General features: G+C 39.7%; 1 protein-coding gene across 1 annotated transcript in view; it reads left to right on the top strand.

Annotated features, from left to right (window-relative positions):
• TTC39B (tetratricopeptide repeat domain 39B) overlaps window positions 1-26,558 on the top strand; it is a 93,910-nt gene extending 67,352 nt beyond the window's left edge. The window contains exons 5-19 of the mRNA XM_069961980.1: window positions 282-358; window positions 3,297-3,364; window positions 6,486-6,550; window positions 6,650-6,755; window positions 8,105-8,170; window positions 10,553-10,661; window positions 12,948-13,015; window positions 13,102-13,161; window positions 17,867-18,028; window positions 20,940-21,031; window positions 21,652-21,772; window positions 21,999-22,110; window positions 23,114-23,231; window positions 23,727-23,843; window positions 26,140-26,558. Coding sequence (XP_069818081.1) covers window positions 282-358; window positions 3,297-3,364; window positions 6,486-6,550; window positions 6,650-6,755; window positions 8,105-8,170; window positions 10,553-10,661; window positions 12,948-13,015; window positions 13,102-13,161; window positions 17,867-18,028; window positions 20,940-21,031; window positions 21,652-21,772; window positions 21,999-22,110; window positions 23,114-23,231; window positions 23,727-23,843; window positions 26,140-26,239 — 1,441 coding nt within the window. The 3' untranslated portion in view covers window positions 26,240-26,558. The remainder of the gene's footprint in view (window positions 1-281; window positions 359-3,296; window positions 3,365-6,485; window positions 6,551-6,649; window positions 6,756-8,104; window positions 8,171-10,552; window positions 10,662-12,947; window positions 13,016-13,101; window positions 13,162-17,866; window positions 18,029-20,939; window positions 21,032-21,651; window positions 21,773-21,998; window positions 22,111-23,113; window positions 23,232-23,726; window positions 23,844-26,139) is intronic.
• The last annotated feature ends 932 nt before the right edge of the window (window positions 26,559-27,490 follow it).

The following is a 27,490-nucleotide window of genomic DNA, read 5'->3' as shown; positions in this document are numbered from 1 at the left end:
ATGTACATATGGTGCAACTTACACAACATTTTCTGCCCCTCCTCCTCACTAAAATCATGTCTCCACAGCCACTGTACAATGATGGAAAAGGGTGCCCAGTTTCCAGTATTCTTAGTGGAAGTCTGTTGGCCGTGTGTTTTTTTTTTTTTTTTTTTATATTTAATGTTTTGCTATTGTTTTCACGCTCTACAAACTATGTTAAGTGTTCTTTTCCTGTGCCTCCATCGTGTAATAAAACAGCAGAAAAATGTAATTTCTGTTTAACTTTTTCCTTTTTAAAGGTTCAGAAAGAGAAATTCTGTGGTGGAGTCGTTGTCTAATCTAGTGTCCAAGCAGACAGGGGATCAGTTGTCTGAAGGTAATAATGACATTATATGGGATGTATGCGACCCAGGATCCCATTCTTAGGGTCCTATTCCACGGGCCGAGGAGGGCCCGATCAACGATGTAAACGAGCGGCGATCTGCTAGATCGCCACTCGTTTACTGGGCATATTCCACGGGCCGATGATCGTTGAGCAAGGGCTGTAAGGACATCATTACCGATGTCCTTGCAGCATAATACATTACGTGCAGGTCTTCTTCTCCGTGCCAACTTCATCCCAGGGTCCCGCGCGCTCTATCTTCAGAATGGCCGGTCAGCTGACAGGCCACACTCAGCCAATCACAGGCCGTGGCGGTCCCGGCCTGTGATTGGCTGAGCGCTCCGTCAGCTGACCGGCCATTCAGAAGACAGCGCGGAGGAGAAGACCTGCAGGTAATGTATGATGCTGCTGCTGTCAAATTGTCGGTCGCCCGCCGCGCACCGCTATTCAACCGTAGCGATGCGCGGTGGGAGAACGATGATTTTAGGTCTAGCCCTAAATGAACGATCAGCCGATGACACGATCATCGGCTGATCGTTCTCTCTATTTCACCGAATGATAATCGGCCGAATCGGGCCGATTTGGCCGAATATCGTTACTGTGGAATAGGGCCCTTATTCAAAGAGTAAACTTTTAAGTCCTTGATGAGACATGAAATGACTAAAAGGAAACCTGTCCTATAGAATATGCTGCCTGATCTATAGGCCACATACTATAGAGTAGGAGGAGTTAATCAATACAGTGAAACCTTTCCAGAAATCCAATGCACATGTGTAATGCACTGGAAGTCGCAGGATGTGAATTCAGGACTCTGCTTTAGAGGGAAAAAAGATAACTGGAAACTGGCAGCACGGATATGCATATATACGTATTGTCAGGTTCCAGATGCCTATGACATTAGCATCATATTCATACCTTTAGCGATGCTGTGTCATCTGCCATCTTTGGTAAAAACGTTCTGTATTCCAGGTCGACTGTGTCACAGAGGCGAGTCTTTGCGCTGTCTGTTCCCCAGATGACAAAGCATTGCTAAAGATATTGCTGTGATGAGATGCAGCTGGCTTTCACTGCGCCTTGGACCCTGTACACCGTGCAGGAATAGCATAGCTACTGCGGCATGCCCGGACCATAAAGCTGAGACATTCACATTCAATAAAATAAGAAAAAAGTCCCGCACTCACTGCTCTGTTTGTAGACTTGCAGCTTTATTCCATGGATTTCATCCTAGCAGGGAAGGGATGGTGAGGGGTGCAGGCATGTTCTCCCAAAGCCATTTCTGCCTTTCTTGTAGCTGGGAGTCCCAGCCAGAAGGCAGTTTTTTCCTAAAACTGCTGATGCTTTGGGAGAACATGCCTGCACCCCTCACTATCCCTTCCCTGCTAGGATGAAATCCATGGAATAAAGCTGCAAGTCTACAAACAGAGCAGTGAGTGCATTATTGCATTGTTGAAAGTATGTATGCAATGCTTTTGTGCTTGGCATCTGGAAACTGGCAGCACGATTATATTGATATCCATGCTGTCTCTTTACCTCAATTAAGGGTATGTTCAGATGTACTGTATCTGCTGCATACATGCAGGTTTTACACTCCTGGGGTTGGATGCAAAATATCCGTCGGCCAGGAAGGATCATCATTTAAAGAGATATTCTAGGATAAGGCAATTGATCAGCTGTCAGTAGTTCAGCTGCAGGATGCCAATGTCCAGTACCAATCTGGGTCAGCTGTTCGGTGCCTACACTACAGTAAAAATGAATCTGGAATGTAGCAGTTGGTTCTGTTCTGTGTAATGGCGGTGCTGTTGTACTGCAACTTCCAGCTCCGTTTTAACTGTAGTGCAGGCAACATGTCAGAACCCTGTCGATCAACTATTGATATTCTATTCTGTGGATAGGCTATTGTTATTCTATTCTGTGGAAAGGCTATTGTTTTCTCCTGGAAAACCCCCTTCAATTCCTTAAGGTCAGACTGTAAGCAGCAATATGTATAGGTCGCTGCTTATTTTGGAGAGCACACTTACCCCTCCTCACTATATGGACGGCATCTTTTCTATACTGCAGCCTCTAGTGACCATCACATGATCATTAGAGGCTGTAGTGCAGAGAAAGATGCCAGGCCATACAGAAATGAGTTGGTAGGAGTAAGTGTAAGGCTGTTTTCCCACCCCATTTAGCACTTTGTTAGTGTACTTTCCGCTGCACTACTTGTTGCGGTTAGCATATGCCATTGCAAACTGCAAACAGGACCTGGATTGCTAGTCCAGTGTTAGCTGTTTGTTTTGTTTTTACAGGCTAACACTAACGCCTACATTATTGTTAAGGATACAGGGAAGAATCTGGTTCCAGAGCATCAAACTAGTTACTAGTAAAGTCCGCTGTCCATCAATTGACTCCTCAAATCCGACTTTGTCCTCTGCATGTGGGAATCTGAAAAACAAAAAAATGTAAACAAGTAGGTAAATGAAGGCTACTTGGCAAAAGATTACTGTTTAGTGTCTGGTCCCAAAAGAGTTAAGTGGGAATGCACAGTATCAACACTTAACTCCTTCCTGGCTGACTGGGCAGGAGGCATACAGTATATGCCTCTTGCTCAACCCAAGTTGGCCCAGCTGAGAAGCAGGAGCTTTCTGCACTTTAGTAGGAAACCCTGTTTAGCGGAGGGACTCCTCATGTAGAATAGATGGTAAAATTACACATTGCTAAATGAAGGTTTTTAGATTTAACATATAAAAGAAAGTTTAAAGAGATAATTTTTTAAAGGATGCATTCTAATTTTTGTCTTGGGAAGCTGATTTTCTTTTGCACAGTAGAGAGCGATTCCTTTTTCATATAATACTAAGGCTGCTTTCTGATTCTGACTTCAGCAACTGTGTTGTAGCAGATGCCAGACCCCATGTCCTTCACATTCTTGACCCCGATCTGTTATGTTTCTTAGAGGAAATGCATGCTGAGATCTGCTATGCTGAGTGCCTTCTGCAGAAGGCTGCATTAACATTTGTGCAGGTAATAAGTTAATGTTATACCAGTTGTTGTTGTTTTATTTTTAATGGATATAAAGGGTTTGGCCACTCTCTTGACAGTGTGTTTTTTTTTTTTTTTTTTTTTTTTTTTTTTTTTTTTTACAGTAGGTGACTTTTAGCATTAAGTTACTTCAGCCCCATTGTGCAGCCTTATGAAGCTGTGCGCATTTGATCTCTGGCTTATCTATGCAGCCATCCTGTTCATAGCATAGTGGTGTATGAAGGGGCATGTGAGCTTGTCACTTGGTCTTCTCCATAGAAAAAGGAGAGCTTTATAGCATTGTATGGTCACATACCCCTCCACACTCTGCCATGTTATAGATGGGCCAGCGAGCAAGGGGTTAGAGCAGATTGTTGCTTAGTGGGGCTGAAGTAACCTAATGACTAGAGATGAGCGAACTGGGTTCGGGTTCGAGTCGATCTGAACCCGAATGTTCTGTATTTGATTAGCTGGGGCTGCTGAACTTGCATAAAGCTCTAAGGTTGTCTGGAAAACATGGATACAGCCAATGACTATATCCATGATTTCCACATAGCCTTAGGGCTTTATCCAAGTTCAGCAGCCACCGCTAATCAAATGCCAAATGTTTGGGTTCGGATGGACACGAGAATTCTCGAGGTTCGCTCATCTCCACTAATGACATAAGTAAATATCACATGTACTGTACTAATTCATATGATTTAAAAGAACCTTCAGAGTTTGGCCACTCCCTGTAAAATTACTTGGGGAGAGGGCTCAAGGGGGAGTGGACTGTATATTTTACTTTTTTTCCCACACTTTGTCCAATTTTACACAAGTAAAGCATTTCACAAGTTATAACTCGCAATGATTGTATCCATAAAGAAATAAAAAAACTGTGACACTCATCACTTAATGCAGGTCTTCTTTTTTTAATGACTCTGTCAGCATTAGAGTCACCCGCAAACCACATACACTGCTTTCTGGCCTTTCTTCATTTCCACCTCCCCCCCCCCCTTTTTAATACAATCCCCCATCTAACTTTATTTACTAATTACAAAGGTAAATTAGTGCTAGGTAAATAATGGAATTACTGATTAGATATATATCAAAATGACTGAATACACCTAAATCTTTCTGGTCATGGAGACTGAATAAGGTCTGTCTCTTAAGTAATATTTATAGGTGATGCATTAAGATTTGTTCTTAGTCACAGTTCCTTCCAATTTGTGGAGCAATGTTACCTTCAGAGATTTGGAACCGCGATGGGGACACCTGTGGCTCCATTTTTGGCTAGTCTGTTGTCCCATTTTGCATCTGAATGTGATCAGTCAGTCCAATATGTTTCTGAAATGCATCAATTTGTACTTACAGCACATTGATGTGTCCATTGTTTGGTCGCGCTCCAAGATGGACTTTGATCAGCTCGTTGAACACATCAATCAGAATGTGGTCAATATCAGGTTTACAAGCATGTTTGAGGGATAATAGGTTTAGAGATTAAGGAGTTTACAATTCATGCATCATGGCAAAGATACTGCAACTAATTCTCTGTTTAAAGGGGTCTCCACCCTGTTCAATCCCCACACATAATGTAAGCGTGTTTGTAATCTGTTTTTTCTATTACATGAATTGGGACATTTTGTCTGCAGCAAATCCTGACTCATGTACCATGTACCATCACCATGACTGAGTTGTTTTCTGCAGTACCTGCTTAACACCAGGTGGCGCAATACTTTATTGAAAATGCTGCCCTGTTCTCGTGCTAGGCTCATTTTCTGCTCTGGCACGGCTCAGAGCACTGGGGGCAGGCCCGGTGGTCCCTGGTTTTGCAATAACACTCCTCTTGGTGACTCTTCTCAATTAGAACTAAGCAGAATTGGGATCGCTACGATGGTGTTGTGAAGGTACTGTAGAAAAAAAACTTTGGCAATGGTAAATTTGCTTTCAGATACAATGGTACTTCCCTTTTCACATGTCCAAGATGATAACATGATATTTGTCTATGCTGTCCAAGATGATAACATGATATTTGTCTATGCTGTATCTATAACTTCTCATCCAAAAGTATTACCATGAAAAAGTGGTATTGTTTTTTTTTTTGTTGTTTTTTTTTATAAAAGAGAAAGCCAGCTGAAGAGACATTAGTTTTTGCATAGGACTAGGAAGCATAGTAAAGAAAAACACTTTGGGGGAACATTTATTAAGCCTGGCGTTTTCTGCGCCGGACTTAAAAATGTCCCCGCAGCTCCGACGGTACAGAGATTTATGTAGAGGCGGACTGCCTCTACATAAATCCCTTGCGTGCGGCAGGAGACCTACGCCAGCTCAGAGCTTGAGTAGGTGTCCTGCTTACTTCTACGCCAAAACATTGAAGAATGAAGTGGACCTTGAGTCCCTACCCACTCCACAGCCCCTCCCCGTTCCCCTGGTGTATCGGTCGGAAATGGGCCCAATGCGAATAATTCATTTGCAAAACCGGGAACTAGTCATAAAGGAAAGACTGAGATTTCTCCTCTTCTCCTATACATTCCTGACTGTGGCTTCAAAAATCTGCCAGATAAATCTCTTTGTGTAAATGCACCAGAAGTCCAAATTGGTTGCATAGGAAAAAGCCTAGAGGTAACTTCAAGGGAGGACAGTGCAATTATTGTAATGTTCTTACGTGTACAAAAAAGTCTAATTAGGAATGATTAACCTGGACTGTGGGAGACACTTACATGCATGTAAATGACCACCACAAAGTGAATAAGATCTGCATACAAATTGTGGGCTTAGTTAGGGTTTATCCACAGAGGCATGTAGGGGGTGATCATTAGATATGGGCAAACTACATTCAGGGGGCTACTACAACTTCAAATACATTCAGGGGGCTTTTGATTATCGGTGGCTAAAGAAGTTTCATGCAGCCCTAAGGAGTCCTGGAAAACATGGATACGGCATATATCGGGCAGCAGCATTGTTTACCTTTTATTATAAATTAACAACTTAGCTGTTTAATACTTGTAATGAATGTATATTCTTTGTGACTTTGTACTAGTCAGCATCCACACTTTGTATGAAGTAGTTTTACTTATTAAACTAGTTCCATGCATTTTTGTGTGCGTGCGCATTTCCTGTCTTTATGAAAATAAATTTGTTCCAGGATGAAAACATGATCAATTTCATTAAAGGCGGTCTCAAAATCAGGACAAGTTACCAAATCTATAAGTGAGTAAAGTCTGAAAGTTCACGTTGTAATGTTCTGTTTTCTTTTCTTTTATGTAGTGTTTTATTGATAATAAATCCCTTGATGTTTCCACCCTATAGAGAATGCCATCAACTTCTCTCATCAGTGACTCACAATAAAAATGCAAGTGAAACACAGCATCAGTTTGAAGGTGGAGTTAAACTAGGCATAGGGGCTTTTAATTTGGTAAGTGTTTTGGCAATTTTTTGAGTATTTCTTTGTAGTAATGTTACCATGTTGAATGCCTCTTGGCTAGCGATTGGTGAACCTGAGCATGTGGCATTTGGTTACCGGTGGCAGCCTTAGGGCTACATCCAACTTCAGCCACGAGTAATCAAATGCAGCATGCTTGGGTTCGGATGAAACTGGGTTATCCAGCGCTAAAAAAACATGCCCACTTTTGCACCACTCTTGTCTCAAGATTGGGTAGGGTTTGGGGCAAACAAAACCTGCAGTGCCAGTATATTTGGCCATGTAGTTAATTTTTAATCCCCCACATAAGCTTGTAATCATGTTCTGATCATATTCTTTTCTTGCCGACATCATATTAAAATAACACATATATAAAGTCTGCAGAGCTCCACCATACAGGACGCTACCAGTACTGCTCTAATGTACGGGGAATAAGTATTTCAATCAACAAAACTTCGGGTTCTAATAACAAACTAAGCACCAATAAAAGAACAACTGAACCTCTAATCTATTATCACATATATAAATTTTTATTAGTAAAATTTCAATACAATAACAGAATGATTAATAAATACACAATGAACCATGGCTGACAGAATGTTAAAAACAACAAACATACAATGAGGGGGCTGCTGCAGATGGACACAAATAAATAAATGAATAAATGGTAGACTAAAGTGCTAAATACAATGCAGAAACGCTATAAATAAATAATTTTATCGGGTAAACATGCAAATAAAGTGCTATGAAGAGTAAAGCTACTAAAGTGTCATACCACAAGTAATGCAGGTCAAAGAGTCCACCGGCAGCCCCCACCCCAACGCACGTTTCGGCGTAGCCTTTTTCAAGGGGTCAAAAGGCTACGCCGAAACGTGCGTTGGGGTGGGGGCTGCCGGTGGACTCTTTGACCTGCATTACTTGTGGTATGACACTTTAGTAGCTTTACTCTTCATAGCACTTTATTTGCATGTTTACCCGATGAAATTATTTATTTATAGCGTTTCTGCATTGTATTTAGCACTTTAGTCTACCATTTATTCATATATTTATTTGTGTCCATCTGCAGCAGCCCCCTCATTGTATGTTCGTTGTTTTTAACATTCTGTCAGCCATGGTTCATTGTGTATTTATTCATCATTCTGTTATTGTATTGAAATTTTACTAATAAAAATTTATATATGTGATAATAGATTAGAGGTTCAGTTGTTCTTTTATTGGTGCTTATCATATTAAAATAGTACAATTTTATAGCCTCCCAGGTATTGGCTACCATTTTCTTTGCATTGTGTGTTAATTGTTCCTTCATGACCTCACATTCTATTTTTGTCCTTTGTTTTTTCCAGATGCTTTCTCTTTTACCTTCAAGGATTCTTAGGTTGCTGGAATTCATTGGATTTTCTGGAAACAGGGTGATTTTGTTTTTTCTAGAATTTTTATATAGATAGATTTGTAGATTATTCCATGACTTTGACATATGTGCGGCCCTAGCAGTGTAAAAAAGGCTACAGAAAATAATTGATTATTATTTGAGTACCTTCCCTCTGTGCTTCTGCCAGGTACAGAAACATTTGTTAGCGAGGGTGGGTTTATATAAACCCTTGGCAAAATGTAATACTTTTGCTGATGATTAAATTTATCCAAACTACAATACAAATATACAGGTAATATTTACTTTACAAGATAAAGTCTTGGTGCCATATAAAAGAGAAGATAGTCCATTTATGCTCAACTTTGACCTGCTGTCATCTTGAGGAAGGTGAACTGTGTTGCAGGTGTGAACACTGATGTCTGAGATCTTTCAAGGATAATTCTCCAACAATACGTGATCATGCCCACCACCAGTATAAAAAGCTAGGACATATTGCTAAACTTCCCTGGCTAAAGATACATAGGAAAATATCAGTGCGTCTTATATTATGACATTATTGACAAATTATACTCTGGATTAATTATCTAGCACATTAGATCCTATAATGGAACATTTGTATATAAATGAACAATGCTAGATATAGAAACATATTAAAATGACAAGCCTTGTTAAGACCCTGTATACTCAGCGTGTCTACCCACTGGATCCTAAAGACTTCTTTTTGCAATAGCCTAGTACAAATCTGCACTTTGCCATCTCCTTCTACCGCTTCCAAAATAATCCATTTCAATTCACTGACATTGTGTCTATGTTCAGCATAAATGGTGTGCAACGCCCCCGTTTCACTAAAATTACTGTCCAACATGGTTTCACAGTTCTGTAGGCATTGGCTAATAGTCGATTTTGTGTTCCCTTATCTGATCTTTACCATTCTGGACGTTTGTCCGATATAGATATGCTCACACGGGCATTTAAGTAGATAAACTGCCTGTTTGACGTTACTCAAGAAACATCCCGTGTTCTTAATAATAATAATAATAATAATAAATTATTATTATTATTATTATTATTATTATTATTATTAATATTTATATTATTATTAATAATTATATTTATATTATTATTATTATTATTATTATTATTTATTATTATTATTATTATTATTATTAATTTTATTAATAATATTTATTTGTATAGCGCCAACAGATTCCGCAGCGCAGGATTGTTCGCTTTATGTATTTCATGGGCTGACTCGCCTTGCCACCTTTTATGATCAAATTACAATGTTGACAGTTATAGCATGGGAAAGTCCCTCGTTTTGCTGAAAGCAAAACGTTTGCCCATTAGATTTTTTTTTTTTTTTTATGTCCGCCCTCATGAGATAATTGGCCAAGGTTTTTCCTTGTTTATATGAAAAAGTGTCCGTTTTTCAAAGAGATGTCCAAATTTGGCTTCTATTCCTAACATCTATTTAAATATCCACCACTAGAGGGAAACACTGCGGATTACGGCATACTGTTATACATGGAAAATGACAATAATATAGTCTGCAGTAAGTGTGTGTGTGTGTGTGTAGCTACAACATTGCACTGTTAACGTATATGTCTACACATAAATCTATAAATTCATATCTAAATACCTTTTTTTATTTTTACCACAATCTCATCATCCATTTAAAATCATTAGTGACCTCCATTTTTTTTTATGGCAGTCAGTAACATGTTTAACTTAGTCTAATGCACCTCTTTACGTGTTATGGAATTAACCTGAAGCGGCTAGGATCGGATGAACCTTCAATCAATAATGACTGAGGCACTAAAATGGTTCACAAAGGGAGGGGGATTTTCACCCTTTTGTTTTGCATATAGTACAAAAGTGCAGAATAAAGAAAAAAATAAAACAAATAAAAAAATAAACAAACGGGCATTTCGTAATTTCTTACATCTACAGTAAAAACAATAGCACTAAATGTGTGAATTTGCACAACAGTGCACTAAAAAAAATGTAGTTTTGTCCCTCTGTGCTGGTGCAGGGAACAATAAATCCCTCCATTAATTGTCTATTTTTAATATGCTATTAAGCTAATCCCCTTTAAAGTATATTTTGCAATGTTATTGCTTTGTTATTATTATAGTTGGTCAAAATGTTAAATATGTTTTGATTTTATAGAACATAAAATTACAGCCCATATTAGTATGTATTTTACATATTGCGTGCAGCATTCAGAATCATATAAACAGATTAGAGATTGCTAATGTAAAATTTTATGTGTGAAGAACTTGTCTATTAGATAAGCAGATGTCTGCCACAGCTGGCATTCATGTGATGCATCTTAATTGGGAAAAAATGGTATAGAACAGTGCTGAGCATTGCTGTATCATGAGTGCATCCCTAATGGTAATCCTTTCACTGTATTTAACAGGAGCTGGGCCTTTCCCAGCTGAGAGAAGGAGCCTCTGGTGCCAGTCTAAGAGCCATCCTATGTGTCCTCACACTCCTGTTCTATCATACCTATGTCTCATTAATACTTGGTAAGCAATCTTAAATTACCTGCTCAAATTTTCATGGGCATGCTTTCATTAAAGGGGTTATCAGGATACAAAAAAAGTTTATATATGATGGACAAACACATAAAAAAGCACCATTATGTAATTAATTGTACCACTGTGTGGGCCAAGAACTTTTACTTGTAGACAAACCAGTGTATAACAACTGTCATTCCGTGAAGTCAAGTATTTACATGTTTAGTACATAGACACAAGTTAAAAAAAAAAAAAAGTGCATACAAAGATACTATGTGGAGGCTGCACAGGCGGTGCTCCTCCTATTACAACCTGCCTAGTCACTAGGAGGGAGTACCCCTGGTTTGGGCATCCCCAATCTCCATTAAGCAGGGGGTTGTCCCTAATGTAGGGGAAATAATAGGAACATGGATAACAGCAAAGTACAAACAGATAGCTTGTAAGAATAATCAGTGAAACAGATGAGTTATATAAAACCTCACACGGATATACAACAAAATGCTGTACACATAAGCTAAACTGTTTATAGAAAGCTATGTAGTCTTTCAAAATGGAGGCAATGTCGCCTTCTATCGGAGATAGATAACAGAGGTGCTTTAACACCCAAGTGTCTGATGCGTTTCTCTCTCCTCTATTGTGTTTGGGAAGAGTTCATCAGGGATGTTGGTTGTCCCATACCAGTTTTGGAAATCAAGATATATACAGTGGTGCCTTAGATCACAAGCATAATTTGTTCCAGGATCGTGCTTGTAATTCAAATCACTCTTAAACCAAAGCAAATTTTCCCATAAGAAATCATTGGAATGCAGACAATTGGTTCCACACACTCCAAACTAATGATTTTTTTTATTCTGAAAACAGGTAAAACAAATGAAACAAACATTTAGAAAGCTGGATATGTCATATTATAAGTTACTGTACAGTGTAGCTATCGGCATGTAGAGTATAATGTATAGTAAGTGCATAAAAATGAAAAACCAGCAGCAATTTTTAGATCCCCAAAATGCAGTAGTAGGGTAGTACAACTGGCTAGAAGCAGGACTGCTCTCACAGGTCTGTGTGGTCACATGACGGCAATGTGGAAAGGGTGTGTGTTCAGCCATGGACCAATTAGGAAGTCAGAATCACAGAGCCGTGCAGGAGGACAGAGACAAACTTTTCTATACAGCAGTGTGTATAGCAAAGTGTAAGTGCAGGCACATTATAGCAGGAATGGAGAAAATGGTAAACACAAGGGCCGACAGAATACAGGAAGATAGAAGCAGGTTATAGCACATTATAGCAGCACTCTATGTCCAGGGAGAGAGTGGTTACAGCTATGGTGAGATTACCTACACGGTCCTGTCCTCAGCCCCAGCCTGAAGTTGATCTTCTATGATTTTAAATGAGAGGGAGACTTCCTGAGCCAGAGTACAGTACTGTAGACCACACTATACAGACCATGCCCCTACCCTGCTCCACCTCCCACCCACTACAGGGAGCTCTTAAACCAAAGCAATGCTCTTAAACCAAGTTACAATTTTGAAAAACTTTGATCTTTTCTTGCAAAACGCTCTAAATCCCAAGTTGCTCTTAAACCAAGGAACCACTGTATAGGGTAGCGGGGCGCAAGTGTCAGCACTCAAGGTATCCTAAAAGGTGAGGCAAGGAGAAGTAGGTAGATTGCTTTTACAGATGTCAAAGATCAGTGTGCACAGGCGTCTTGGGCAGAGGCTTCATTATATCCTAAGATGCCCTATGTGATGTATCTAGATAAGTTCCCTGACATCACAGTGATCGCTGAGCTGGTCCGTGCTGAGTTGGTAAAGCAATGTTAATTATATCTAAAGGTCATTGTAGATAGCATGAGTCCCTAACTTAGGTGTCTGGGGATCTTGCTGGTAGCGTTCCCACTAGGTGTTCTGAGAGTGCTGTGACATGATGTGCCAGGGTTACAACATATCATGGCGATCTCAGCACGACCTTTGGACGTAATTAACATTGATTTACCAGCTCAGCAATCGCTGTGATATCAGGGAACTTATCTAGATACATCACCTAGGGCATCTTTCCATATAATTAAGCCTGAGTGCTCTCCTAGTACTCCCCTTGTGTCTTGGGATGCTGCCCATCAGGATGCCTGTCATTGCCGTGCCTGGAGGCATTGTAGGTTGATGCTGAGTTCAACTTATGATTGCCCCAAACAGGCCATTGAAGTTGAATACATTGTATGTAGTTGCCATCATGTCAGGGGTCACTGTACCCAAGATGATCTTTTGAATGTTTAAAAGTTAATGAACACATCATTCTTTCTAGGTACTGGAGAAGGTAATCTTGAAGAAGCAGATGCACTGATTGAACCCTACCTCACGAAATTTCCAAATGTATGTAACCATGACCCAAACCTGTCAGGGTACTGCGTATAAATCACCCAACTAACCTCCTAATGTAAATACTCCTGTTTTCTCAGGGATCTATTATTCTCTTCTATGCTGCTCGGATAGATGTGCTTAAAGGAAACTTTGAACAGGTAACTTGTGTTTTACTGTTTGCTTTTATTAAAGTATGTCTTTTTTCCCTCTTCCAAATGAGAAGCACGGTTGTAAGGAGTGGATATATTAATTAAAATGTAGACTTACCTTTTCAACATCTTATTACAATTTGCGTTTTAGATGTAATAACTTTGAGTCGTTTTGCAAGAAGGTTGTAGACTTGTGATCAAGCCAGTTCTGGTTGCTAAGTGTTCCCATATAGCATTGTACTGACTGCTGAACACAACACCCATAACATTTTGGATGACCTCTCATTCTAAGAGATTGTCTTTCCCTACACAAGACTAATGTTCCGTCCTTTGCACAGAAATGAAGTAGCAGGGGGCTACTTAGGTATGTAAGGTATGAAGACGCCAGCATAACTCTGAATTAGAATGGATATTACAACCCAAATAAATGCAGGTAAAGTTATATGTAGATTACATAAAGGTGAATATACACTTAAAAATCCAAAGCGTCTTTGAATATTTGGGATTGGGGGGTTTGCTATTTAATATAAATATAATTTTATATATATATATATATATATATATATATATATATATATATATATATATATATATAAGTAACAAACGATGGGAAGACGGCACTCCAATAGTGAATAAATGTGAAATAGTTTATTCACCCATACACGTAATGCGACGTTTCGACTCAAGCATGAGTCTTTCTCATGCAAGTACATAATGTGATACATGTGGTATTTATACAGAAGGAGACGCCCCCAAAGGGTATGTGTCTCAATAAGTGACATCATAGGTAAACAGTGTAAATACTGTGCAATAACATTTCATCAATATGGTGGTGTGCACAAATTCATACATATCTATATGCAAACTTAGATATTGAATGCAGTGTGACTCCAATGTGTGTGTAAAAGTCTCTTCAAAGTCCATATAATCATGAAATAAAACAAATATCCATCCTGGTAAGGGTTAATTTGGAGGTTGGACTACACTCACCGTCCGTGTTCCACCAATCCCACGACATTGTAGCCATGCTGCTTTCGGCTTGTAAACAGAAGAAGTACGCAACTCCGGATGTTAAGGAACCACCTGACCAAGTACGGATCACATGATCGCATAAGCGCATAGCGCGCACGCGCACTCACATTCCGATCATGCGGGCGCCATCTTGGAGTAGGGAAAGAGACTCTAGGTGCCCAGATTACAAGTCTGTGAGTAACAAGATTGCATAAGCGCATAACGCGCATGCGCACTCACATTCCGATCATACGGGCGCCATCTTGGAGTAGGGAAAAAGACTCTAGGTGCCCAGATTACAAGTCTGTGAGTGACGGGACCAACGACTAGTAGGGAAATAAAGCATGTAATCACCCCAAATCCTTTAAGATCGTCATACACAGGTAAACCCGGCCAAATTGACAGAGTCAAACCCATCCATGGTGAATCTTCACTCTTATGGGCATTCAGACTCTATATCATATTTATTAGTGGCCGGACGCCAAATATGACCTTTCTCTAGGGTACACGCAGCTTCAGATCTCTACAAAATATTGTCATTGGAACACGAAGTCAGGGGTAAATACCGGTGAAAAGAAACAAAAGGAGAAGCCGTAGGATTGTGAAGAGTTCAACGGATCCGGTGAGTATAGGTCTCATCTCCATCTACATAAAGGAAAAAAGAAGAGATCAATATTCTGTGATACAATTGTGATAAAATAAAATTTACATAAATCCATAAATTAATAAAATAATAAATTGGTACTACTTCTTTCAGCAATGACAGGTCAGTCGGTTTCATGGTTTCGCTCACAAATTATAAAAATGCTTTTAATGAAAAATCTATATTGAGCCCATGAGGCTGTAAAGCATTAAGGCGTGAAATCCATTGTGCTTCCCTTTGTTTTAACATCCTCTGCCTATTACCACCTCTACGGGGAACCGGAATGTGGTCTATGACCATAAACTTCAATTGTTGGACAGTATGTCCAGCCTCAACAAAGTGTCTGGAGACAGGAAGATCCAGTCTCCCGGTACGAATGGATGACTTATGGTTATTCAATCGTATGCGACATTCATTAGTGGTTTCGCCCACATAAATATATGGACAGGGACACTGTAGGACATAAATGGCAAAATCAGTCTTGCAAGTAGCATAAAAACGCAGTTTGTGACTACGGTTGGTATTAGGGTGGCAAAAAGTATCACCCTTAATCATTAAACTACAACTGTCGCACCCTAGACAGGGATAACTGCCTGGTCTGAGTGAGGAGGACAAATCAAGCTTCCTTTTTGCACAATCTGCACGGACTAGCTTATCCCTAATACTGGTTGATCTCCTATAGGATAGCAGAGGAGGTGCACTGAGTATGGGAATGTTGTTATGGAAATTAGCCACAATATTCCAATGTCTACGTATTATCTGACCTATCTGTTGGCTTTGTTCATTAAATGTGGTGATGAATGGAACTCTGTCAGTAGTTTTACTCTTGTCTGGAACGTCTTGTAGTGTGCTTACGTCAGCTATACTTCTTTGAATTAACTTCCTCGGGTATCCCCGTTGTGCAAAGCGATTGCCCATTTCCTGGAGTCTAAGATCAACCCTAGTTGCGTCATCTACAATCCTACGTACCCTCAACAGCTGACTGCGGGGGAGAGACTCAACCATCTTTCTAGGGTGCATGCTATTAAATTTCAAATTTAAATTTAATAGCATGCACCCTAGAAAGATGGTTGAGTCTCTCCCCCGCAGTCAGCTGTTGAGGGTACGTAGGATTGTAGATGACGCAACTAGGGTTGATCTTAGACTCCAGGAAATGGGCAATCGCTTTGCACAATGGGGATACCCGAGGAAGTTAATTAACCGTAGTCACAAACTGCGTTTTTATGCTACTTGCAAGACTGATTTTGCCATTTATGTCCTACAGTGTCCCTGTCCATATATTTATGTGGGCGAAACCACTAATGAATGTCGCATACGATTGAATAACCATAAGTCATCCATTCGTACCGGGAGACTGGATCTTCCTGTCTCCAGACACTTTGTTGAGGCTGGACATACTGTCCAACAATTGAAGTTTATGGTCATAGACCACATTCCGGTTCCCCGTAGAGGTGGTAATAGGCAGAGGATGTTAAAACAAAGGGAAGCACAATGGATTTCACGCCTTAATGCTTTACAGCCTCATGGGCTCAATATAGATTTTTCATTAAAAGCATTTTTATAATTTGTGAGCGAAACCATGAAACCGACTGACCTGTCATTGCTGAAAGAAGTAGTACCAATTTATTATTTTATTAATTTATGGATTTATGTAAATTTTATTTTATCACAATTGTATCACAGAATATTGATCTCTTCTTTTTTCCTTTATGTAGATGGAGATGAGACCTATACTCACCGGATCCGTTGAACTCTTCACAATCCTACGGCTTCTCCTTTTGTTTCTTTTCACCGGTATTTACCCCTGACTTCGTGTTCCAATGACAATATTTTGTAGCGATCTGAAGCTGCGTGTACCCTAGAGAAAGGTCATATTTGGCGTCCGGCCACTAATAAATATGATATAGAGTCTGAATGCCCATAAGAGTGAAGATTCACCATGGATGGGTTTGACTCTGTCAATTTGGCCGGGTTTACCTGTGTATGACGATCTTAAAGGATTTGGGGTGATTACATGCTTTATTTCCCTACTAGTCGTTGGTCCCGTCACTCACAGACTTGTAATCTGGGCACCTAGAGTCTTTTTCCCTACTCCAAGATGGCGCCCGTATGATCGGAATGTGAGTGCGCATGCGCGTTATGCGCTTATGCAATCTTGTTACTCACAGACTTGTAATCTGGGCACCTAGAGTCTCTTTCCCTACTCCAAGATGGCGCCCGCATGATCGGAATGTGAGTGCGCGTGCGCGCTATGCGCTTATGCGATCATGTGATCTGTACTTGGTCAGGTGGTTCCTTAACATCCGGAGTTGCGTACTTCTTCTGTTTACAAGCCGAAAGCAGCATGGCTACAATGTCGTGGGATTGGTGGAACACGGACGGTGAGTGTAGTCCAACCTCCAAATTAACCCTTACCAGGATGGATATTTGTTTTATTTCATGATTATATGGACTTTGAAGAGACTTTTACACACACATTGGAGTCACACTGCATTCAATATCTAAGTTTGCATATAGATATGTATGAATTTGTGCACACCACCATATTGATGAAATGTTATTGCACAGTATTTACACTGTTTACCTATGATGTCACTTATTGAGACACATACCCTTTGGGGGCGTCTCCTTCTGTATAAATACCACATGTATCACATTATGTACTTGCTTGAGAAAGACTCATGCTTGAGTCGAAACGTCGCATTACGTGTATGGGTGAATAAACTATTTCACATTTATTCACTATTGGAGTGCCGTCTTCCCATCGTTTGTTACTTATGAAGTGGAGTCGGGGGTCGACTGCTTGAGTGACGTGCACCCATTGGCTTGAAGCCGTTTTTTTGACTGAAAGTCTGCACAGTGCCGTTCTACTGCTGTTTTTTACTATATATATATATATATATATATATATATATATATATATATAAATACACACACACACACACTGAAGAACCCCTTTTAAGGTATCTCTTAAATGAAATGCATATATTTGCTCCTCTTTCCTAAAGTGCATATACATTATTACAGATTTTGTAATATGTTCTCTTATTTTTTATGCAGGCACAGGAGACCTTCAGGCAATGCATTGTTGCCCAGCAGGAATGGAAACAGATTCACCATCTCTGTTACTGGGAGCTGATGTGGTGCCATTCCTTCCAACAAGACTGGCTAAAAGCATATCACTATGCTGACCTATTGTGCAAGGAAAGCAAGTGGTCAAAGGTGTTGTGCCTCTTTAAATATTACAATTGTTTCATTGTTTGAAAAAAGTATTGTACTGTTTCCCAACAAAGTTGTGAGGCCACAGTAAACTCTCACAGTAAACACTTTTTTTTTTTTTTTATTGAGACCAACCCTTTTCATTCAACTTTAAATAGCAGTTAGGGTATGTGCACACTGAGGATTCCGGGCAGATCACCTGCCACGGATTCCGCAGCTGGCCCCCGCTAGCGGACGCACACATGTCTGCTTGTGCCATAGGCTCCATTCTATCCATAGGCAGATTCTGCCATCTGCCCGAAGAATGAACCCGTTCATTCTTCAGGCGGACAGCGGAATCTGCCTGACCATAGAATAGAGTCTATGGCACAGGCAGAGATGCGCGTAGGGGTGAGCTGTGGAATCTGTGGCGGGTGATCCGCCTGGATTCCTTAGTGTGCACATACCCTATGGGTCAATAGCTGCATAGGTTAATGGACAGAACACGTACAAGGGCTTCGTTGGAAACAAGTCGTTTTAATGGAATGGCTGTACCGCTTACTACTTTCTTGGAGATTGCCATGCATACCTGGTCCCTGGGCATTAGCGACGCCTCCCTAAACCACATCCATTGTTCAGGAGAAGGTTGGCATTTTAAAAAGTGCCATGATTATGGTAGCAGTGATTTTTACTTTTGTTGATATACAGTTTGTGTTGTATCAAAATTTCTGTAGAAAAATAGGATAGCTGAACTTGCGACATTCTGTTGAATCTTCTACCTTTTTTATTTATTTATTCCAAATTAAAACATATTACCAAAGGCCTGTATGTAGACATAGCATGTCTGCATGCCCAGTTTGTCTGCAAACACGTCTTTAAAAATACCATGTGTTAGTACAAAGACATTATTTCCGGACATTATGGGTGTTTCATCAATAAATTTTTCAGATCCTCAAAAGTTACAGACACTGTCATAGACTTCTATGGGACAATCTGTGCCGCAATTATGGTCCATACTAGAGCTTGTCATAAATGTTTGTGGATGCAATTTTTGCAGATCATGGATCTGTAAATATACAGATATTTTGAACAGTCCAATTGAAATCAATGGGCCCTAAATCCTCAATTACTGACAAACTTGTGAAATGTGTGAATTTAGCCTTAGACTGTCTAGACTTAGTTAGCCTAAATTGCTCCAGAATTCTGGCAAATTTGTGTAGCATGATGTGCATGGGTAAAGCCCTGCCCTTTGACAATGCATGATAAATTTATTGAGATCTCTATGGTCAAAACGTTGCTGTTTTTGTACTTCTGCAATAAAATCATGAAGATTTTGGATGCTGTTACACTCGTTTTTGTGCAATTTTTGCGTTTACTAGCCAGCACATGAGATTGCTAACACTCTAGCATGCATCCACACTTCTACCTTTCTTTTGCTGTTGTAAACTTTTGACATGACTATGACGTTCCAAAGAAAAGAAATCCATCAGTTGGGATCTAGGTGTTCAGACCCCACTGACTGCTAGAAAAAGCAAAGAAAGTGATCGCTGAGTGTAACCTCTGCCAGCTCTGTGCCATGTAATTTAGACAGACTCACAGTGTAAGTCTTATAGGACAATCTTTGTTGCATACAGAGAGTGATGAGAGATGCACTTAACTGTGCGCTTCTATTTTAGCTTGTTTTGGTGATTGGTGAGGGTATGTTCGCACAATGATCAATTACTGCAATGAAAAGACTAATTTATGGCATTTCATATTCATTTTTGTATGGACTTTAGTGCCAAGGCCTTAAGATGCCTTAGTTAAAAGGGAACTGTGAGCAGGTTAGACTAATCTAACCTACTGATAGCCCCTTATAGCGCTCGGGATGCTGAGAAGTGTGTGTGTGTGTGTGTGTGTGTGTGTGTGTTATCTTCCTCCTCTGCGCCATTCCCACTCCGTTAGTCAAAGTAATCTTCGCTGGAGTGACGATTACTTTGACTAACAGCGCGGGAGTGGCGCTGAGGAGATAGATTTGTCTAGATTCTTTGGCGCTAGATTTGTCTAACATGCTGATAGTTCCCCTTTAATCTGACAGCTGGAATTCATGTTTCAGCTGTCAGCATAACCCAATCTGGAAGTTCGGGTAACTAGGGATATGACCACACTGGGTTAGTTCTGTGCATGAGCCCTATTGAATAGTACTCGTGAACGGAATTAAGACAGTCTGGTAGGATTTATAGTTACCTGAACTCCCGGATTGGGTTACCCCGATCAGGTAAGGAATTATAATGACAGGTGCGCTTTTAATTTTGGCGATACAAACAAATGAGCAATGCTCTTCATAGAAGAGTAATACATAAAGTTATTGTAGGATAATAAAGGCAATACATCCCCTTCATTCTTGAAATGGAATATTTTTGATCAGAGGATGTGTTATTGTCTACATGTACAGTATGGCCAGTATTGGTCTTGCATTGTATTTCTACTTCATGAGGTAAATTTATCAGTGTTTTTTGTGCCTGCTTTAGTGTAAAATTGTTTGGTTATTTGGTGAATAATGTGCTGTCTTTCTAAGCAGCGTGTCTGCTATGACAGTTTCAAGCTTTCATAAAAATCACTTTAAGATGTTTCTAAATCGTTGCCTGTAAAAGCCACATTTCCTTTTCAAGGTTGATATGACTACAGGCATAATGCAGCATATCAGCTAGTAAAGTGCATGCAATTGACTTCACAAAGAGCACAAATACTGCATTCACTCTGTTTTTATGTAACAAAAGGTTGATATTCTTAGATCTTTCTATACTATTAATAATGGATGAATACCATAACATGCATTGAATGGATGACATTGTCTGTTTTTTTTCTTTCTGTAAATTGGTTTTGAGAATGGGTGCTGTTTCTACATTTTTTTTATTCTGTTAATACATTCCATATGTCACAATTGTGTTTTCAGGCAATCTATGTCTTTCAAAAAGCTGCAATCTTGAGCATGCTTCCAGAGGATGCTGCAAAGACCACAGGAGAAGATATTGTGGCTTTGTTCAGGTGAGGCTGTGTATTTATGTTCTTTTAAGGGTTTGGCCAGGTTTAGTCTAGTAGACAGTGTGCCCCCCCCCCCCTTTTTTTTTTTTTTACCCCTGAGAAATTAATCAGCAAAAAGTGCACTTTTTTTACCCCCACTATGATGGGTTTTTTTTTTCCTCCTGTGCGGGCTGTGGCTACTGGAGAGGATGATAGCAGAGGGACACAGGGCACTGGAGGGACACTGAGCATCCCTCTGCCATCATCCTCTCCAGCAGCCACAGCCCGCACAGCTCTGGGAGTCGGGTCGTGACATCACCATGTTATCCAGGAAGTGAAGCCTTGATGTAGTAGTAAGTGCAGGGAAAAAGCCCTTTTATGTGCATTTCCCGCAATAAATGTATATTGGTATTTTGTATAACTTTTGGGGGCCAATACAATACTTTTTAAATTTTCGCCGGACTTCTCCTTTTAATAAATGGCATCTTTTCCCCCTTGTTTAAAAATGTGTGTTGTTGTTTTTAGCTTGATTAGCAAAAAATGTAAGATTTTACTTGTAACCCTTAATCGCCCAGCCATGTTGGGAACATAGTATTACATTTGGCTTTGAGTTGACATCTTCCTTAGTGTTGTTCCTATTTCAGGCAAGTAGAAGGTTTAAAACAAAGAATTGCTGGAAAGTCTATTCCAACTGAAAAATTTGCTGTTCGGAAGTCCAGAAGATATGCAGCCGCTAACCCAGTCAAACTGGTACTGCCAGCCTTGGTAAGACTGATACACAATACACAGTTTATAACAGTATGCTAGTCTACTGACAAAATAATCTCTCAACTGTAGATGGTCATCATGGGTTAATATTTTCCAGTGATGACTATAGTCGTTTTATTGGACTTTGTAAACATAATACACGTAGTTAATAACGTTGATTTAAGCATTGGAACTGTTTCAGGACATTCAGGCCTAACTTTTTCTTATGTTTTTTTTTCTCCAGGAAATGATGTATGTATGGAATGGCTTTACAATAGTAGGGAGGCGATCTGATCTTACTGAAAGTCTGCTGGTTACTATTGAAAAGGCAGAAGCTGCTCTGCAGAATGAAAAAAGTAAGTGGGAGATTATGTACTATAAATGAACACTGCATATTAGGCAAGGAAAAAGGCACATTGTCACAGTCAGTAACTTAATATACTGAGGAGGTTTCAAAATTTGGTTGATATCCTGGGGTTTTCTCAAGTTTTATAAAGAACCAAAAAAGTAAAAAAGATGTATAGGGAAAAAAGCAATATATTTTATTCAATGTTACTTAAAAAAAAACACCACAAGTTATATGGAACAGAAAAAAACAGGTTGCTTTTATCATGCAGGCTATGCAGATAGAAAAATCCCCAGAGTGACTAGATGTGTATAATACACAGGCGTAACCGTACACCATGATCTCCTTAACCTGGCCACAGTGCGACAACCTATGTTAGTACAAAAGTGTACACTACGCCATGCGGGGCAATTGGCTTCAATTATTCCTGGGCAATACCACAATAGTAAGACCCTGGCAATAAGCCATAAGGAACACCCATATAGCATAGAGATTTACAGAGGGTTTTATTTTTAAATCTAAAAATAGAAAAAAAGAGAACCCCAGCCATACCAGATGTGCGTTTCGCACGTGATTGTTTCTTCCTTACATAGGAGGAAAAAGGCACCAGTTGAGTTACACTACTACATGTATAGTTAAACTACTACAACTGACCCATTGGTGTTTTGGATTGTTCTGAGAGTCTGGCTGCAGCTTAACCATCCCCCTCAATACAGAACACGTGAATATTCAGCTGAGCGCTCATGTGTATGGGGAGGACGGGTCGGATCAACTATTGAAACTGTATGGTCACCTTTACTGTGGTAAAAAGCAGCATATCCTGTGTTTATAATACAAAGCGTAAAGGACTTAGCCCCCATGAATATACATTAGTCTGTTTACATTTTATTCCACTACACTGGAAAACTGTGTGTGTGTGTGTGTGTGTGTGTGTGTGTGTGTGTGTGTGTGTGTGTGTTTTAGTTCTTGAAGAGTTGCAGAACAGTTTTTTCCATATTTGTCTTTTATTTTAGATCCAACTGAATATTTTGGAGACGATCAGTGCCTTGTCCAGTTACTAAAAGGCCTTTGCTTAAAACATCTGGGTAGATTATTACAGGCTGAACTTTGTTTTAACCAAGTGATACAGAGGTAGGAAAAACATCTAGAAGTTACTACCTTGGATATTGATTCTTAAAGGGAATCTATCAGCTGCATTTAACATTTCAAACGGCTGACACAGATAGCTGTTATAGCAAAGAGACACATGAAAACGTTCAAAATGCTGTTATTTTCTAGTGCAAAGATTTAAAGAGGCCTCATTGCTTCCCCTTTCATCCCGATCCACGCTTGTTTCAGAGCTGGGAGCCAACCTTAACAGATCAGGAGCTTGGAAAAACCTCTTTGACTCCTTGTGCTTCCAGAATGTAGAAAAATGCTTCTGGCCTCCAATGCAGACAGATATGAACGGTACCATGTGTTTCCTTGCCCTAACTGCTAGCTAACAGAGTTAGCAGTTTGAAACCTGAAATGCAGCTGACAGATTCCCTTTAAGAAGTTTGTATTGACTATAGGCTATAAAATATACTGCATTTGCCTTTTTAAAACTTTTTAAATTGCTGAAATAACAGTTTTCTGACATTTCAGTGAAAAGAGAATAAAGTATGACCACTATTTACTACCATTTACTCATTATGAGCTGGGACTTTTGTACAAAGAACAAGGAGACAAAGATAGAGCCATACGTTTAATTGAAGCTGCAAAGTGAGTACTATTTAGTTATTGTATATCCTAAAGAGGACCTGTTTTTGCATTCAACATAAAATAGTAGTTGTGAAGCATTGTTTTTCAACTTTTTTTTTTCTTTGTGTTTCCCATTTTTGAATTCATTGACAATAATACCATTGACAGCATAATACCATTCTACTTGTCAAAGAGATGTGTCCCTCCACAGTCTAAAATTGTCCAATCAGAGCTGACGATGCCAGGCTGTGTACTATGTTTCTTAGATTGCTAGGTGGATTAACAGAGAAGTGGCAAAATTGAGTTAAAAGATGCTCCTTGTTATATTATGTTTATATGTATTCTTCTCACGGGTTATCAGACCATTTAACTCCTTCCTGCATAAGAATGTACCCGCATGTCCTGTGGCGGATGGTGGGGTTCAGAGAGGGGTCATGCCAATGACCCGCTCTGAAGTGCTGCGCTCCTGGCTGCTATGAACAGCCAGGGAGCGCAACGGTTAGCCGGCGTGGGCAGATTGACAATTTTAGATGCATTTAAATTTCAGCTGTCAGTTTTTATAGCTGCTTTACAAAGCACATTAGTGGTGGTATAGTAGCCTCCCCGTGATGTGTTCGCGGAGGCACAATCTATTTTTCTGGCCAGGCCTCAGTGTTGTAATGTCGCAGATCCCTGCTCGGCACTCCATTGCTCTGGGCTCCAGCAGCCCAAAGCAGTGGAGCACTAATCTCATTTGTACATATGGACTGCATAGATCTAAGTGACAGATTTGTTTATTCATTATAGAAAAGTTTTTTTCATCAATTAAAAATCTCACCTTTTTATAAAAGTTTGATAAAGTTGCATGTATGCAAGCTACTGATAGAAAGTACAGATCATGGTGCAAAACTGAGCCCTCATACAGAGCCCCATAGACAAAAAAGAGAGAATTTTAAGGATGGTAATAGAGCAATTTTAAACACATGTAGTGTTTTGGGTTTTTTCTTTGTGTGTGTGTGTGTTTTTAAAAAAAAAAATTTTTAGAGCCATCAGATAAAATAAGTTGTATAAGTTGCCTATCATTGTTATCGTACTGACGTAGGGTACAAACACACAGGGTGGATCTGCAGCGGATTTCTTGCTGCAAAATCTGCTGGGACCCCTGTCCTGTAGTTTGTATGGGAAGCCCTACTCCCGCTGCTAGTATGTAAGGAGACAGCCTCGTTAACCCCCCGCCGGACGGAGCATACCGTACCTGCTCCAGGATCCAGCTCGGGGGTTCTGCAATGGGGCAGCACATTGATTGGCTAAGCAGGAAACCTAGCCGGGAACCCCCGAAGCAAGCCGATGTCCATCCCGCAAATTTAATGGAAAAATGAAGTCTGTTATTGCAAAGTACAATTGGTGGCTCAAAAAAGAGCTCATGCAGGTCTGTAGTTGAAAAAATGCAAGCGCTATTTTCGCTGGATAACCCCTTAATAGTTTTGTTTTGATAGATTAATAAACCTGGACCATGGTGATTTATAGAAAGGCACTGTTATCTCTCCCCCCCATATATATATATATATATATATATATATATATATATATATATATATATATATATATATATATATATATATATATATATATATATATATAATATATATAATATCATAAAAAAAAAACAAAAAAAAACAAAGCCGTTTTTAAAAGGGAATAAAAAAAAGAAAAAGATACCTACTCAGCCAATCTGTGACTAATGGTGCGTTTACACCGACAGATTTATCTGACAGATCTTTGAAGCCAAAGCCAGGAACAGACTATAAACACCAATCAGGTCATAAAGGAAAGACTGTGATTTCTCCTATTTTCAAATCCATTCCTGGCTTTGGCTTCCAAAATCTCTTGTGTAAACGCACCCTAAGGGTCCATTTACAAAGAAAGCTTATCTGACAGATCTTTGAAGCTAAAGCCAGGGACAGACTATAAACAGAGATCAGGTCATAAAGGAAAGCCTGAGGTTTCTCCCCTTTTCAAATCCATTTCTGGTTTTGGCTTCACATCTTTGGCAGATAATCTGTCTGATAATCTTTCTGTGTAAATGGACCCTAAAGCAGGACCCTGATTTGCTGAGTGCGGTTCCTGTAATAATGTGACGTCACAGGTACCTAGAGATGAAAAAAGAACAGCAGGGGACAGGTGCATATAACTAATGTTTAAACCACCTCATGCTGTTCTAAAAATTTGGACAACCCCCTGTACCCCAGGTCCCCGAGTACTGTTTGTTTTTTTTTGCTAGAGATATGTGTCTGTTAAAAAACGCTATTTCACTAATCAATGTGCCTATTATTTACAGAACCAACTTTAAAGACTATTCCATGGAATCCAGATTGCACTTTCGAATCCACGCAGCTCTCAGCAGCCTTAAAGGCACACCACCATCAACACCCCCATGATAAAATTACCAGGCTTTAATTTTGTATATACGCATTTCATCTGAAAGAATGTAGCAACAGAAACACTTTGTTGACAGTTATACATTTAATGACTGTTATCCTGCGTGATTTGACCTGTCCTTCAATATAGCTCTTATTTTTTATTGTAATTGTACTATAAAATATGTATACATGCATATTCTGCATTCTTGGGGAAAAAAAATACTAAAGTTGATATATATATATTTTGTTTCATTAAAGAAATAATTTATGTCCGTAAGCACTTAAATGAAAATATTTTAAGACTATATTATTGGTACAGTAAACTATGATGCAAACATTTGGTGGTGTCATTGTTTTTATTCATTCTAACGTGTTGTAACAGTTGTACAGACCCACTGATTGCGGCTCTATTGGACCATTAGCTACTGTATATGGAGGTTTCCTGAAGGATCGGGCATGTTGAATTTGTTTTCCAAGAGACAAGCAGCTGCCAGAAGTGTTTGGCAATGGGTTTTCCTTCTCTTCTATTGACGCGCGCATCCTCAGCTCAACTGTCGGCTGAATGAACGTGAAGGTGAAATGTACATACATACTGTAATGCTCCAGGAATGAAGATATGGAAGGAAGTAAGACTAGAGTATCGGATGCTAATCTGAAAAAACAAAGTGATGTCAGTGCTCTGCATATACTGGCCCACACTCCTGTGTACTGCTGCAGCAGAGTAAAGTGATCTAAGGGCCCATTCACCAGTTCAGAGTCAAAGGTAGAAGCCTAAGCGGTGCAATGAGGCACTGAATGGACCATTGGAGCTGCAAAATTAGGGTATGTGCACACTATGGAATCCGTGCAGACAACTTCCAGCAGATTCCGACACTCGCACTCCCGCTTGAAGTTCTGCTCATCCCATAGACTCCATTTTATGCTCAGGCAGATACCGCCACCCACCCAAAGAATTGACATGTCAATTTGCCTGAGCATAGAATAGAGCCTATGGGATGGGCAGAACATCAAGCGGAAGCACACACTGAATCCGCTGGAAGTTATCTGTGTGAATTCCGTAGTGTGCGTATACCCTTAAAATAAAAAAAAAACAGCATACATAAGGGCAGCATTAACTTCCAGGATTTTTTGTGTGTCATGACAGGTATACTTTGTTGGTTCGAGCTTTATCTGGCATTTTGTTTTTTCTATATGCTAATACAGGATTGGCCACTAGGTGGCAGACATGTCATACAGATAAAGCAAAAGGAAACCAGTGCATTTATTCCT

This window comes from Dendropsophus ebraccatus, chromosome 3, assembly GCF_027789765.1.
Source record: "Dendropsophus ebraccatus isolate aDenEbr1 chromosome 3, aDenEbr1.pat, whole genome shotgun sequence".
In the NCBI taxonomy this organism is placed as follows: domain Eukaryota; kingdom Metazoa; phylum Chordata; class Amphibia; order Anura; family Hylidae; genus Dendropsophus; species Dendropsophus ebraccatus.
The sequence above is the reverse complement of the archived record's forward strand: the minus strand, read 5'-3'. Positions and strand labels throughout refer to the sequence as shown.